Source organism: Athene noctua, chromosome 1 (genome assembly GCF_965140245.1).
Source record: "Athene noctua chromosome 1, bAthNoc1.hap1.1, whole genome shotgun sequence".
Lineage (NCBI taxonomy): Eukaryota > Metazoa > Chordata > Aves > Strigiformes > Strigidae > Athene > Athene noctua.
This window is the reverse complement of record NC_134037.1, coordinates 13,362,325-13,373,169: the sequence shown is the minus strand read 5'-3', so window position 1 is coordinate 13,373,169 and position 10,845 is coordinate 13,362,325. Positions and strand designations below refer to the sequence as shown.

The following is a 10,845-nucleotide window of genomic DNA, read 5'->3' as shown; positions in this document are numbered from 1 at the left end:
ATTAAAAGGCAGTGTATAATCTGAAAAAACATCTAAGGACATTTTGCTCAACTAAATCAACTAACAGAAGTGATTGTGGACTTTAATATCAACTTCTGGATTTTAATGTTAATTTGAATTCTATGACTAAAAATGTAAATTCTACTATGTAACTCTAATATGTGAACCCTTTATTTCTCTTCACACATGCCTTAGTGCTGTCAGGAATGACAATGCAAGAGGTAGTCCTCTAGTACTGTGTGTGTTCACAGCAAAAAAGATATAAGAACTGGAAGCTTCTATGTCGTGGCCAGTAGGTTTCATTTTTTCTGTAGGTGGACGGCTGATTGGAAAAAAAGGTAAACATCAGATGACTCAGTTTCAAATTTATTCACTGATTTACATGCTTACCTTGTCAGGCAGGAGACACTCACCTCTGGAGTCCCACAGGGATCAAGGATCCCATTAGCCTTTTTCAGTATCAAGCCTGAATTGCCAGTGTTTAATGAGAGTCAAGTGCCAGCAATCTGTGCATGGCGTATATCCGTTATGTTTTCCTGCACCCAACCTCTATAGCTGTAACAATGCATGGATGAAAAATGGCTGATCCTTGTTCTGCTTCAGCAAGGCAAGACCAGCATTCCTGGAATTTGCAGCTATGCTTTTGTGGTGAAGGTACACACACAATTTATATTCCACAGCTAAGGAATATTTTTGGATTCCTTTGCTGATTCTGAGCTCTCACATAAAAACATCTGCTAATAACATTTTTTATAATCTCCATTTGGTGAGGTAACTCTACCCCATCCTGGCAGACAATGACCAGGCCTCAGTTATTCATGTCTTCCTCACCTCTTGGCTGGGCTGGGAAATTGATACGTTTTGGGCACAAAGCCTTTAGCGCTTATGAAATTCCAAGTACACCAGAAATCTGCAGTGCATCCCATCAACAACACATGCTGGTGTGAACATATAAAATCCTTTCTAATGGTCTCTATTCAAGTTTCATGCAGGATCAAGGCTTTTGCCTTTGTTTCCAAAGAACTTTGTGGCTTGGACCCAGAACATTAAAAAGATCGCCTATATTTCTGGGAGGGAAACCACATTTAATGTAATGAAGCTTTCTGCAATAACAGGACAGTTCATCTGAACTGTAGAGACCAAACTTTCTCAGAGGCTAATGTGAGATTCTGGAGTGAATTCCCCCAGGAACCACAGATCATCACAAGCCTTCACCATCTTCTACTCCCACTGCAAAGCACATTCTTTCTGTTTTATCTCGTCTGGTATAAATACACAACAATAAAAATAAAACAGGACACTAGTTCCACTAGGGAGAGAAAGAGAACAAACACCACCTGACAGATGTTAGTTGTGTCATTTGTAAGGCACTTAGATACATGGATGACACTGAGATACAGGAACTTAGCACAGAAGAGGTAGAACAGACCTATGATGTAAATTTGGATTCATGTTGCAGTAGGCACCTGTCCCCTGGAAACCCATTTGAGGTTGCCAAACCGAGTTCACGCAGATCACAGAACAGCTGTAAATCCTAAGTGAATCTAGCTAAGAAACAAGTAGTTCCATCAACAGCATTATTTCAGGGTGGATTCTCTGCTGTTACAAAAGTATGCTCTAAAGCTTCAGTCTTTGTCCCAGTCAAGATCCTCACAGTATCTCAGACTTCTGCCCAGCTCTGTGAAATCTGTTGGGACATACGTATCTTTGAGACCTCTAGCTCTCGCAGATTTGGCTGAGAGTGGTCACTTCTGGTTCTAAATATCTGGAGGAGGCAAGAGACACAGAGATGCTGATTGCACAAACTCTGCATAGGAAATTATACTAAAACCTCTAGAAAAATGTCATAGAAAAATGACAACGTTCTATAAAGCCAGCTTTATTTGAATAGGAAAACAATATAAAAAAATAAAGGGATCCTGTAAACACAAGATCAAATAAGCTAACATTTCACTGGAAGCTGAAACCTTGTGATAACAGATCTACTGAACACATATTTAACAAGTAAACCACCAACAGGTAAACACTTACATGTAAACTGTGCTTTTGGTAACTTCAGAAAGAACCATCAAGGACTAGAGCATTGCAGCATGATTTTTGTTATAAATAACCTGTCAACAGTTTTTTAGAGAAAATACAACTGATCTCTCTGTCTCTCGGAATATGTCTCAAGATATAAAAACAGTACAAATACTTTCCTAAGATCAAAATGACAATGTTAGATTCAGACCAGTAAAAAAATCTAAACTGCTTATGAATGCTATTAAAATAACTCTGTTAAAAACTTATACCTATATTAAAAATAATTGCATTAAAGGCTGTTCTAGACAGAAGTTAAATCTTTAAACACAGTGCTTACAATATACAAATGTAGAGGTTTTCAGACATAACTATTGGTATATTAGAGGCTGGCTGAGTTAAGAACCTTATCGTTAATGGTGCCATCCAGTCATGCAGATTTGTGGTATTTCTGAGCAATGCCATAGGGAACGTGCGCAGCTATGGTGCCTAATTTCTGTGCTCCTTCGATATGAAACATCTGGTCATCAAAGAAAATGTGAGGGCGGATTTTCACCAGGATCGGTCCTTTAGGAGCTCCTGCTAGAAAAAGTGCCTCGTCGATCTCCAGACCCCAGCTACGAAGAGTCTTCAGCACTCTGGCTCCAGAGCTGGCTGCACTTCTGGCTGTGACCAGGAAGGTCCTTATGGGACAATTTAATCGTTCGTTTTTGGCATAGAACTTCTTCTGGAGTTTCCCTAGGTCTTCCAGAAAACCTTTCAAAGGACCCTGAATAAGAAATACCAGAAGTATTTTTAGCATTTGTCCACAGCTCTTGAAATCATTCTTTTGCTCTCTTCCAGATTGCCAATTACATATAGGATTCCTTCCCCAATGCCATGCTACTCATCAAATCCTCTGTGATGTGTCCATATGTGTCTGCACCACCACTAGTAATTCACAATCTGGAAAAAAGTTGAAACCATAAACCTACCTGGTATGATCAGTAGGAAACTGATTCTCACTAAAGCTTACAAGATGTCTTACAATTTTAACTTATAACTGTAGTCTTCAATAAGATGTTCTTTAAAAACACTTAACTCTTTTTACTATGAACTATGAGCTGCAATTTTTTTTCTGTGCAAAAAACAGTAAGAGACCTAATTACACAGACATCACTGGACTCTTTCCAGATTAATGACAATATTATAATTCACTCCAATTAAAATAAGTAATTGATAGTTTGGGCTAAACTACAATATGTTACACTGTCTAGTGCTTTCATAAATTAATCTCTTATTCTGAATTCATACAATTTTTAAAAATAGCAGAATTGGTCTTTCAGTTTAAGTTAATGTTAAAATATTTGTGGGTTTTAGATAAATGGCATAGTACCGCTTGGGAATAAGCACAGATATTATGCCGTTTCTATAACCAGAATATCCCAGTGATTGAAATTAACATTACATACACAATCTGATAAAAAAAAAGTCAAGGAAATCAGCAGTAGCCTTTCCTTTTTCTAACGATACAATTAAAATACAACTGTAAGACACTGTCTTATATATGTAGTTCTCTCAGTGAAGTAGGAGATATAGTGAAAGGACTGCAATGGTGGGCTCTTTTATGTCAAATGCGCATTTGTGCTGGGTGTGTGTGGTGGGATTTTTGATAGCAGAGGAGGGGGCTACAGCGGTGGCCCCCTGTGAGAAGCTTCTGAAAGTTCCCCCGGCTCCATGTCGGACCTGCCTCTGGCCAAGGCTGAGCCAATTAGTGATGGTGGCTGTGCCTCTTCAATAACATACTTAGGAAGGGGAACCTGAGAGGGTGTTGAGGGGACTTGTGAGGAGGCATTATGAAAAGGACACCTATGTGAACACCAGGGTCAGTGGAAGGAAGGAGGAGGAAGAAGGCGAGGTGCACCCCACCCCGCCACCCATGGAGGTCATCAGAGAAGCAAAGATCCGCCTGCAGCCTGTGGAGGACTCCCAGACTCTTGGAAAGAAGCCCCCACTGTTGTAGTTTGGCACAGGAAGGACTGCAACATGTGGAGGTGACCCATGCCTGAGCATCTCAAGAAGAATGTGTCCTGTGGGGAGGACTCATGGCAGAGAGAGTTTGTGGAGGACTGTGTCCCGTGAGAGGCACGCCATATGGAGCAGGGGGAAGAATGCAGAAGAGTGCTTCCCCCTCTTTGTGGGAAGAAGTGGCAGACTGACTGCACCCCCCATCCCCTGCCCCTGCGCTGCTGGTGGGAGGAGGTAGAGAGAGATATTGGGAAGAAAACTGAGCCCAGGAAGAAGGGAGGGGTGGGGAGAGGTGTTTTTAAGATATGGTGACACTTCTCACTGTCCCGTTCTGTCTGTTACGTGTTGTTGGCATTAATGTTTTGAATTAAAGTGATGTCCTTTTTTCTTCCCATAACAAGCCTGTCTTTTACCTGTGACCATAACAGGTGAGCTACCCTTCTCTGTCCTTATCTCGATTCCTGAGCCTTTTTCTTCATCTTCTCCTTCCCAGCACTTGGCAGGAAAGGGGTGAGTGAACAGCTGCCTGACACTCAGTTGCCCTCTGGTCTCAAACCATGAGAGCATTTTAAAGATTATCCTTGAAAAAGGAAATAAATAGGGCAATCAGCTTCCACTAAGAAGAATACATACAAACTGGAGAAACTGGAGAAACACATCAGCAATGAAAATTAACAAATGTTTTGAAAACTCACTGATTCAAGAAGTACAAACCTGTGCAAGAGGCTTATTTTCATTCAGCTGTTCATGTTCAAAAAACCGATCTAATCCTTGCTCTTTGACAATCTGTTCTGATTCATCAGAAAAGAGAACCGCATCCCCATCGAATGCCACCCTCAACTGTGTATCCGAGTAAGCAACATCTTTGTTGGCAGTGAACATTGTAGCTGATGCGATGCCTGAAAATGGATCAGAGAACCTCAGTTAGCATGTCCTGCAAAGTCATTCATTAAACTGTCAGCAGTTCGGTTCCAACAGCTTATTTGAGGTGACCTTTATATATGGTGAGCAGAAACAATCACTAAAGTTAATTAGTAATGGCTGTTCTGTAACACAAACACATGGAAGCTGTTCCACTGACATAACTTCTCAGACATGTCCCTTCCATATAAGAATATACAAAAACTGTCCCCAAGGTATGCTGCAAATGAGACAAAGCAGAAAATTCCAAGGAGACCCCTGAAACAAACAATTTGATATTTTTTAATTCCTTACAAATCAGAAGCTGTTTTTTATAAGTCACATCACAGAGATGACTCTGTTCAAACAGAAGTTGAAATGAGGTGAGTAGGTATGTATGGGAATTCATCTCTTGGAGCATGGAAGACAGAAAGGTGTGACAAATGTAGAGGGTGATTAAGTCATCATTATCAGCAGGCTGAAGTGTCAGAGAGGAACAATACAGAGAAACAACCTGATTTTATTTCATTAAGTAAAATTAAGTGGTAAGTTTGCACCATACAAAGTTGTCATTTTCTGTATTTGATGAAGCAGCACTACTTTCTGTGAAAGACACACGATATATTATATTTTTAACAAGTTCAGTGAAGAGATAAACAAAAGAAAGTCGATTCAAACCTGCTTCTATAGCTTCTTGCACTTTTTCAGAGTCTGCTGAGAGGTACAAGTTCGTAAGGTACGCAGTCAGATAACCAATAGGGCTTTTTCCTCCCGTCATACAGAAACGTTCAATTGTTAAGCCTAAAGTAAGAACAGCACAACAAGGTGTGACTCTGCCTTGACACTATAAACATGTAAAAGGAACCCATAAAAAGGCAAGACAGCAGAATAACTGCTGTGAAGGTATATGTATAGGGGGTGTAAATACCGAAGAGCGAAAAGTTTAAAGACTTCTCAGAAATTAAGATTCACACCTGACAAGTTAAATCTAGAGCTTTGGACCAAATTATGTTTAACACTACCTCACTTATGCTGACACTCAAAATTAAGTAACATCCTCTGAGGAACAGGTGTCAGTATCAAAGAAGCTGCTTTTACCAAGGTCAGAACAGAAAAATAAAACTAATTCATTTTATTATGTAACAGCAGGCAGTTCTACGAAGTTCTATTTATTTTACTTACCATAGTGATTGATGCTGTTTATGAGTCTCACTCCTACTTGGGCATGGTTATTAGTCATCAGGACAATATCAAATCGTTCTTCATCATCAGGGTACAGCTCAAGGAGCCGGGCATTGACATGCTCCAGTGCCTGCAGGTTAAAAATGTGAAAGTCAATAGACAAGTGGAATGTGCCTCCCTTCTTAATCACTGTGGTCTTAGTGATAGGATTGCCTTGAAGGAGAATGTGAAATACCTGATAGTTTAACTTGCCGAACTTGTTTTATTCCTTTCTGCTCTGCGGCTCCCAGCAACCTTTTGACTGGGTTCACTTGGAAGGAAGCAAGTAAGTTTCTTTTGATGGGTTACAGAATTTAACTTTATCATGCAAATGCTTTTTCTTGGGACACCATAATCATTCAGAATAAATCAATGCATTGTTGAACTCTATCAGAATCCCTATCAGTCTTTTTTTTTCTTGTCCTCTTGATACTTGGACTTTGTTGTTCACTTGAAAATTATTCTTGTGAAATCAAGGAGAAAGTGTAAAGGAATTTATATGTTCCAGTACTTGTTTTGCATGCACAAATGTGAATTTGGGCATGTGCTTATGCAAAGATTTGCTGACACAGTTCAGGTGGTCAGGTGTCAAATACTGTCCTTAAGTAATTAGTACAAAATCATATTCTGTCAAACATGATTACCTTGGTGATTTGTAATGGCAGTACTGAATGAGACAGATTTTGATTCATTTGAGATCTCTTTAAAAATAATGGGCCAACATGTTATATCCACAGTTTGGCACTCTTTATTTCCTTGAACTCTCATGTGCCCATCTCTCTCTGTATCAATCTTTTCTCTCATCTTATTTAGAAACTTACTCCCTTGGAATAAGACTTGCTTTTTGCTTTGGGTTTATACTCAGACCTCTGCTTTGGCCCTTGAATGGAATTCCTTGGGATTACGGCAAAAAAGTCAACAATGAATCATCAAATCAATGCAATTTCATTGAGGTGCTTTAAAAAGTCAAGACCAGTGGTTAAGAATTAAAAGATAGATTTCATAATTAAATTCTGGGAGTCTCACTTTTAAAAGCATGGTTATGTTATGTGGGACTATGGTTAAGAAGAATCTGAGTGAGAGACTGGTTTAAAACCTAGGAAAAAAATCTTAGTATGTGGTCATAACACATTTCTACTGCTAATAATCTAATACAGTGGTCATTTCTTAAAGTATTAGAGGATAAGGGGGAGTGGAAGAGTTGAAGATTTTTTGTCCAGCCTGTACACTTTGAAGCCCAAGGGAATCCTGGCCTGTGATTAAGATTTTAAAATGCTACAAGCATGAAATATGATACTTTTCAATTAGTGTCTTAAAAATATCAATAAAGGAAACCAAACAAAAATGTAGTATTTCTTTTTGTCTTCTTTGTCTCCAGGTAGAAACAATCACCCAACAAACCCACAGTTCTCTAGCCTAATGATTCCTGTGACTAAGCAATTTATGAATCTCTTAAAAAATACAGAAATTCAAAGCCAAATAGCATACCAGAAGGGAACAGAGGTCAAGTTGCATTTAGCTGGGCCTAGCTAACAGCTCTGATTTTCAAAGTGTGAAGAATTAAACAGTCAAATCTTGCATATATTTAAAGTTAATTTTACAAACTCTAACAAATCTCTTGAAAACTCACTGTGCTAGCAGCTATCTAGCCACTAGATAGAAAAAGATGCAGTAAATTCACTGTCAGCCTAGCCTCACTGGTGTACAGAGTTAAATATCTTATGACCACTCTTCTATGTTAGAAACACCTTTACAATGCTTGTGCTATTAATGCTAATAACATCTATCATGTATTTACAACAGCGTGGGTATTGACATAAGTAATTTTTCTACTCTGTATTTCCAAAACACGATCAATGCAGAAAATGTTTTAAATTCTGGAGACTAAAACTGAAGTAATGAAAATCTACTTTTAAAACCTTAAGTGTTCTGCCACAACTCTGCTGTCAGCAAGTATGACTGCTAATTACGATTTAATTAATTTTCTAAAACTGCTGTAGTAGACCTTATCAAACCGTTCTCCATGGACATAAAAAGAACTCTGTAGGTGGCATTTTTCAAGTCAGTCCCGCTAAAACCTTTGTTCCCCAAAACCATATGGGGTTTTTTGTTGTTTGGGGTTTTTTTTTTTGTAATTTCACTTGCTTTTCATGCTGGACACTTGGCTACTTATCTTGTGCAACGAAAGCAAAATATTCCATTTCACCTCTGCTTGAACCCTGACTCCCAACTAGGGTGTCTATTTCTTTTGCTGGTCCTCAAGAACAGTTTCCAGGGTGACAATGCAAGCAAGGACAAATTAAAGCTGACCATAAAAGTTCATTTCTTAATCAAGTAATTCAAATAATATTGAATCAACGCTGTCTTCAACCATAGTAGTCCTGTTATGACTGAGGCATAAAAATGGAATGAGGAACTAAGATGTTTTGTTTTTCTGAGGGGAAGAGGTTGAAACAAACTTAAAACAATTTGTGGGCCTATCTTAACTGAAAATAGTCTTAGAAGGAAAGGCGCTTTGTGTGGCCCGTGTCCAGCCGAAAATGCAGGTTGCCCCTTACCCCCGCCTTAGACGTGAAGCAGAGCACCGGGGGATACAAACCGTGATGCTGAGGGTAAAACGTCGGTCCCGGTGGCGCGGGCAGTACGTGACGTCCCGCAGGCGTTAGCATTAGTGCCGCCGGGAAGGGAGGCGAGAGGGAGCGGAGAAAAGGGAGAGAGGGTGCCGCAAGGCCGAGGCGTCTCAGCGAGATGCGGAGGCGATGCCGGGCTCCCCGGCCGAGGCCATCTCACCGGCGGGGGAACGAGTGCCCGAAACGCTTGCCCCGAGCAGGATTATCTCTGCCCAAGGAGGCTTCGGGCTCCTCCTCTTCCCGAAATTTGGCCTTGCAGCATCCTCCGCGCCCCGCCGCCCCCCCGCGCCGCCCCGGCCCGGGTACCTTGACGAAGTAGAAAGCCGGCCCGGGTTTGAGGGTGACGTTCTCGTTGTCCTGCTGGTACTCCACGTACTTCTCCACCCCTTGCTCTTCGTAGATCCGCCGCTCCTCCACCAGGTCGAAGAGGGCTCGGGAGGAGACGGCTACCGTGATGGCGTGCTGGGGCTTGGGCTGCGGAGGGAGCGGAGGGTAGCGCCGGCCCGCAGCCTTCGGACCCCTCCCCTCCCGGCCCCGGCCCGCCCGCACTCACCGGCCGGGGTCTCTTGGAAACCAGGTTGTCGTAGAAAGCCTTGGCCGCCGCCCAGTCCTGCTCGGCCTCCTGCAGCCGGGCCTGCGCGGCGTCGCTGGGCTGGGGCGCCTCCGGGCCGGAGCCGCTCATGGTGCCTGGCGCGGCGGGGGACGGGGCTGCGGGGCGGGCAGCGGTGGCGGGCGGCCGGGAAGCGGTGGCGGCGGCCGCCCCCCCCGCCGCGCCCCGCCCCGCTCGGGCAGGGCGAAGTCACCCGGGCGCCGGCCTTCCCTTTCGCTCTGCCGCGGCCGGGGCCGCCCGGCCCCGCCCGGCTCTCCCCCGGAGCGGCCTGGTCCTCCCCCGGCTCTCCCCCGGAGCGGCCTGGTCCTCCCCCGACACGGCCCGGCCCGGCCCGGCCCTCCCCCGGCACGGCCCGCAGCGGCCTCCCCGCATCTCACGGCCCAAGGGCGAGCGGGGCCGCAGCATCTCTCCTCGCCGCGGGGCGAGCAGCGGCCGCGGCTGCCGCCCTTCCCCGCACCCGGGCGGGACGGCGGGCGCAGGCCTGCGGCGTCCCCTCTCCCGCAGCCGCCGTGACACCGACCGCGGCTCTCCGGCTCTCAGTGTGCCTCGAGTAGCGGCGCACGCTGCTCCTTAACGTGAGGCAACAGCCGCCAGCACTGATTTTATCTACTGCATCACAAATTTATCGTTTAGGTGTAGTGGCTTAAATGATTTCACGTTAACCGCAACAAGTTTCCGGGAGATTAATAACGTAATAGAGTAATACTATCGCTAGCAGTCAAGATGGGCTGGGTGCGACCTAGGGGTCCTTCATTCCACACAGCAGTGCTGAAAGTACCTTTTAGAATCAGTAACTGGGACGGTAGTGTCGAGGGCATATGCAGCACAGGCACTAAACTTGTTATTCTGGCGTCTGCTTTGAGGTGTCCTAAACCCCAGAATCCCACACAGGGCCGTGAACTACTTCCCTAATACGCACCTCTATGAAATGCTCCCGTCTGTGTCAGCAGACTTGCTTATCTGAACAGCAGCAAAGGTCTGCGAGCTGATGAGCTGGAGGAGAGAATGGAAGGTGAGGAAGGACGCAGACCTTCCCCTGGGCTGGTACGGGCTCTGGTGCGGCAGACCCACAGCCTTTGCTGTTGTTGGTAGCCAGCGACTCCATGGTGTCTGTACATCATAGCACATGTAAGCACCGTCCAAAGGACTCTTAACATTTTGAAGGGACACTCTAAACATTGCTTCTGACCCTGATCCCTGCATAATCTTGATCAAATTGTCTTTCTGCCTCAATCCACTCTCCAAAAAGGAACTTTTTTTTTTTTTTTTTTAATGTGGCTTGCCAATGAAAGGAGGTTTATGAGATTAAACCATCTGTCTGTCATTCCCCAGTGATGTCCAATTCCAAATGATTTTGACAGAAGGATAAAGATCTCAAAGAGATTTAAATTCTTAAAATGTTTAATGAGAATCAACAGCAGCACATAATTTGTTGCCCTACTGGAGGAAGGGCTGTAG

At 43.6% G+C, this 10,845-nt stretch overlaps 1 protein-coding gene across 2 annotated transcripts; it reads right to left on the bottom strand.

Moving 5' to 3' along the window:
* Positions 1 to 1,860: 1,860 nt before the first annotated feature.
* On the bottom strand, positions 1,861 to 9,647 carry NT5C1B (5'-nucleotidase, cytosolic IB). Of its 2 annotated transcripts, XM_074895592.1 has the most exons (6): positions 9,331 to 9,645; positions 9,084 to 9,251; positions 6,109 to 6,238; positions 5,605 to 5,727; positions 4,741 to 4,925; positions 1,861 to 2,788 (listed from the first exon to the last, which is right to left on the bottom strand). In XM_074895592.1, exons 1-6 carry the CDS (start codon positions 9,457 to 9,459, stop codon positions 2,450 to 2,452), a joined length of 1,074 nt encoding a protein of 357 aa, XP_074751693.1. In that variant the 5' UTR covers positions 9,460 to 9,645; the 3' UTR covers positions 1,861 to 2,449. The 2 variants fall into 2 exon arrangements, with proteins under 2 accessions (XP_074751693.1, XP_074751694.1); XM_074895593.1 differs by lacking the exon at positions 9,084 to 9,251 and having other exon boundaries at positions 9,331 to 9,647.
* Between the last annotated feature and the right edge of the window lie 1,198 nt (positions 9,648 to 10,845).

Bases quoted from the DNA above. Each gene is read 5' to 3' on its own strand.
- NT5C1B (XM_074895592.1), bottom strand. From the start codon at position 9,459: ATGAGCGGCTCCGGCCCGGAGGCGCCCCAGCCCAGCGACGCCGCGCAG. The intron at 9,252-9,330 runs GTGAGTGCGGGC...CTCCCTCCGCAG, and splicing joins TTTCCAAGAGACCCCGGCCG to CCCAAGCCCCAGCACGCCAT. The intron at 6,239-9,083 runs GTACCCGGGCCG...TTTAACCTGCAG, and splicing joins CGGCTTTCTACTTCGTCAAG to GCACTGGAGCATGTCAATGC.